Genomic DNA, 4,823 nt, shown 5'->3' on the forward strand with positions numbered 1-4,823 from the left:
TGCTCTGAATAAGTTACAGTGTCCCTACAATGTAAATGTAGACATACAGTACCTGACACAGAGAGAAGGAAGACAACAAATCCACTCGCTGCTGCTGTTAAACTCATAGCTGCTCCTCTCATCTCTCTGACTTCAGAGATAATAAAACATGTCTGCAGGTAAATAATAATCCCAAGAAGAAAAAAGACAAGACTTCAATGTAGAAGGACGTTGTCTTCATAAGATCACGTCTCTCTGTGGTCTGCAGGCAGAAGACAGAAGTCAAGCTGTTAAAAATAAACTCAACTTCCTTCCTCTTTACATTATTAACATGCAAAATGAGCAAGATGCCAGTAGATGAAACTTAAGAAGTAATGATGTGTTGATTTCAAGTGGATATGGGGGTTTCAGGCTTATCTCGGACTTTCAACTAATACAAATAAAAATGTCCTGACAGCTCTGATGGAGCTCAGGATTCACCCATAAGAGCTGCTTTATTACAAACAATTCATGAAGTTTATAGACTTATAAACAAAGTTCGGGAACCAAAGACCACGCCTTGTACGCAACCCATTTCCGCACCACAGGGTATTTAGACACACCATATCCGCTCCTCTCCCCTTTATCTCAGCTTGCAAGCACCCCGTGACACACCAGCATAAACTTATAACTTCTTACTCACATCATGGACCTCGAACTGCTCCTCAACGCTTCGGACGAGGACTTGTTCGAAGTCCCGGCGTCCGATCTTTCCGGCAGCCTCGCCTGCGCTCCTTGGTTTCCCTCATCCCGGCCTCTCGGCCCTCATCCTCCGTCGACGACGGTATCGTCGAGCCCTCGATCCCCAGCGGCTCCAGGGGAAGGTCCCGTACTCAGCGTCCGAAGGAAGCTACTTATTCCCGACGCTCACTCCAGCCTCGCTCGAGATCTCGGAGCCCGCCCAAGAGGAGCAGCCACCGGCGTACCGACCGCTCCTCGGCCCCAAACATGTTCGAGTGGACCGTCGCTCGCTTAAAGCATTTCCTCAGCCAAAATAACATTCCCTTCCACCGCACCGACAACAAGGCAAGACCGTCTCAATTATACACAAACTCCCTGCAGCACACAGCACTTTCTCCCGTCCATCTTCCCACGATCTTCCGCGTTCCCGACGTCGCGCGCGCGACGACGTCCGTGGCGTCACGGCACGTCGCTCCGCCACACGCACACCTTCCTCCTCAGCAACCTCAGCCTCCCCAGTACAGTCTGCTAACCCTATTCAGGCTCTCTCTGCTCCACAGCCATTTCCTCCTCCTACTTTCTCTTCAGCCACACTTACATCCCACGCATATACATCCCATCACCCCAGCATCCCTTCCTCCTCTCTGGCTCCTATCTCTGCTGCTCCTTCCCTCCCGGCCATCTCAGCTGCTCCTCCACCCGCACCAACCACGGCAGCCGCTCAGACAGCACAAACAACAGCGGGCCCCAGCAGCTCCACGAGTTACACCCAACCTGTTCCTCCTCTTTCTTCTTTTCACCCTCCCTGTCTCCTCCCCTACCCCCCAGCTCCCCACGACCCGCACTCTAGTATTACCCGTACTACAGCACCTGCACCTCCTTATCCTACAGCCTTACACACGGCCAGCCTCTGCCTTTTCCTGGCTCCCACACCTCCATCCAGCAGCTACACCCTGGCCACCGCCCAGCCACCAGTGCGCCCCCTAGCATCCGCCCGGCCCTCCCCTGTGTCTCCCACCCTCAGGCAGCAGATCCTAACCGGTAATTACATTGATCTCGCTCAACTCATTCACCCTACATCAATTAATCCTCACATCCCCAGGGAACTGCTCACCTCATTCGGCCCCTCGGAACTTAAACAGCCACTTCCTGCTCGCTCCAAGGACCTCACAGTCGCCGAGTTCGCTTTTGCGTTCTCATTGTATAGAGACATAATTTGTTCAGCCTTCCCCGACCGCAGGTCCGAGCTCGATGATTACTTGTCATTAATTCTCGACCTGGCCTTGCGTTTCGGCGGCAACGGTTTCTATACCTATCATATCCTCTTCGCCTCCCAAGCCGCCGGTCGCCTCCAACAGTTCAACCAGGGCAAGTACTGGGGAACATTGGACCACGAGCTATACTGCCGAGTTTTCGCAGCTCGCGCTTCTCTGCACTGCGAAACGTGCGGCGCCCCTTCCCATCCCGCCGCAGCATGCACCCTCTCCGCCCCCCTGCCCCGCGCCTCGGTAACAGACAAGCGAAGCCCAGCCATGCCACACTACTTGCCATCGGCGGCTCCCCCACCATCCATCACCCCCAAACCTGCCTTAGATCACCCGTCCATCCTCGGCCCCCTCCCCAAAGGCACGGACAGGAGAGGGAGACCTGTCCTCTACCAGGGAGGACGGATGATCTGCAATAACTTCAACGACCTCAGTTGCAGCTCCTCTAGCTGCAAACTCCTCCACACTTGTTCATTCTGCGGGGGAGCCCACGCCAGAGCCGCATGCCCACACAACCCGACAAAGCAACAGCTGTGTAAGCATCTCAATACCCCCGTTAACATCAACGCCCTAGCCACCGCCCTACAAAACCATCCAGACACCCAGTTCGTCAACTTCCTCATTCAGGGCTTCACCTACGGTTTCCATCCGGGTCTGCAGGCCACGCCTGAGTCCACTCACATATGCAACAACTTGCAATCAGCCCTGTCTGAACCCACCACAGTTGACAGACTACTGCAAAAAGAAGTTGATGACGCCTTCATGATTGGCCCTTTCTCCAGCCCCCCTTTCCTGTCTTTCAGAGTCAGCCCAATCGGAGTGGCAACCAGGAAGTACTCTGGGAAAAAGAGGCTCATCATCGACCTCTCGTCCCCCCACGGTTCCACTGTTCCAAGCATTAACAGCCTGATTCCCAGCCTGGACTTTTCCATGCAATACGCCACCATAGACCACGCCATTTCCCTCATCCGCCTCGCGGGACAGGGAGCATGGTTGTCCAAGGCGGACATCACAAGTGCTTTCAAAGTCCTCCCCATCCACCCCGACTACTGGCACCTCTTCGGGGTCTCCTGGAAGGGCGCATACTATTTTGCCGTGCGTCTAACCTTCGGCTGCAAGAGCAGCCCAAAAATTTTCGACTCATTGTCCGAAGCCCTCTGCTGGATTCTTTCCAACAATTATAAACTCCCGTACGTCATCCACCTACTTGACGACTTCCTCACGGTCACGCCACCGTCTTCGCCCCCGTCATACGGTCTCACCACAATGATTTCCGCATTCACTGATCTTGGCGTTCCCCTGTCTCCAGAGAAAACAGAAGGCCCAAGCACATCCTTGGAATTCCTCGGCATCACCCTCAACTCCATTACACTCCAAGCATCTCTGCCTACTGAGAAACTCCACCGCATTTCTCTACTCATTCAAAACTTTCTCATGGCCAACACATGCACCAAACGTCAATTACTCTCTCTGCTGGGCCATTTCAACTACGCCACCCGCATCATCCCTCAGGGCCGATCTTTCTTGTCACACCTTCTCTCCATAGCCACCGCTGTCCCATCCATCCACGACCACGTCACGCTAGACAGCGCGTGCAAGATGGAACTAAAAATGTGGCACCAGTTCCTCTCTTCCTGGAACTTCATCTCCTTCTTTTACGAAGTCCACGTTACAGACGCCAATGACATCCAGCTATACACCGACGCCGCCCCTTCAGTCGGCTTCGGTGGTTACTACGGCGGCAGATGGTTCCCTGCCGAATGGCCACCCGACTTCTCTTCCCTGGCCCCTTCCTCCACCATTTCAGAAATGTACCCGATTGTCATTGCTGCCATTCTTTGGGGGAATGAATGGTCCAAAAAGACCATCGCCATCCACTCTGACAACAGCGCCGTCGTCGACATCCTCAACAAAGGCCAGTCACACAATCTGGACATCATGCAGTTCGTGTGCAAGGTCACATTGGTTTCAGCCCAGCACCAGTTCATCATCCGAGCACTCCACATTCCAGGCCACAAAAACGCAATCGCTGATTCACTCTCTCGTTTCATGTTTCAGAAATTCAGACAACTAGCTCCAGCCTCCAACCCTCTTCCAACTCCAGTCCCACTGTTTTCAGCCACAACAACAATCTACAACTGAACCCGCAACTGGAACAACTGGTCACCACTTCACAGGACAACTTCATCAACAGCGTCGCCCCTCGAACACTATCTCCATACCTCACCGGCTGGAATTCCTTTAAAACCTTTCACGTCTCCCACGGACTCCCGTTCCCTTCACCGGACATTCTTACCCTCTCCTGCATCATTACATTCTCCCACACTCAACTCAAGATCAAGTCTTCCACCATACAGACCTTTCTCAGTGGAATCAATTTCTTCGTTAAATCGATTCCCGGAGCACCATGCCCAGCCTCGTCCCACTCTCATACCTACATCCACCACGACCCGGATAACATTAAGAAATCCCATTCTCGCCTCTCTGGTTGAAGTCTCTTTGGGGGCCTCGTACAGATGCCAGATCATCGAGACAGCACCCCCACCCTGAGTCTCAACCCCCTGTTCCCACTTACCTCCCCGACGTCGACGCCTCTCCTCCTTTCATCTATCACTCTCCTATCCACTCCCTCCTTCCCCTCTTTCCCGCCTGCTCTTCTTTCTCCCCATCCCTCGACCCTCATCCCTTCGACCCCTACCCCCTCATCCCGCATCCCACGACCTCGACCCTCACCCCCGCATCCTCACACCCCGACCTTCTCCCTTCCCCCATCCATCCTTCCCTCTCCAACCATCCCTCTAACTATCCTTCCTCCTTTTCATCCTGCTCTTCCATCACACTCCCAATAAACCATTAAAT

The 4,823-nt window shown here is 53.6% G+C and overlaps 1 protein-coding gene across 1 annotated transcript; it reads left to right on the plus strand.

Annotated features, from left to right (window-relative positions):
* Positions 1-966: 966 nt before the first annotated feature.
* On the plus strand, positions 967-4,106 carry LOC122976457. Its single transcript, XM_044344956.1, has 2 exons — positions 967-1,217; positions 1,328-4,106. The coding sequence occupies exons 1-2, from the start codon at positions 967-969 to the stop codon at positions 4,104-4,106; spliced, it is 3,030 nt and encodes a 1,009-aa protein (XP_044200891.1).
* The last annotated feature ends 717 nt before the right edge of the window (positions 4,107-4,823 follow it).

This window comes from Thunnus albacares, chromosome 3, assembly GCF_914725855.1.
Source record: "Thunnus albacares chromosome 3, fThuAlb1.1, whole genome shotgun sequence".
NCBI lineage: Eukaryota > Metazoa > Chordata > Actinopteri > Scombriformes > Scombridae > Thunnus > Thunnus albacares.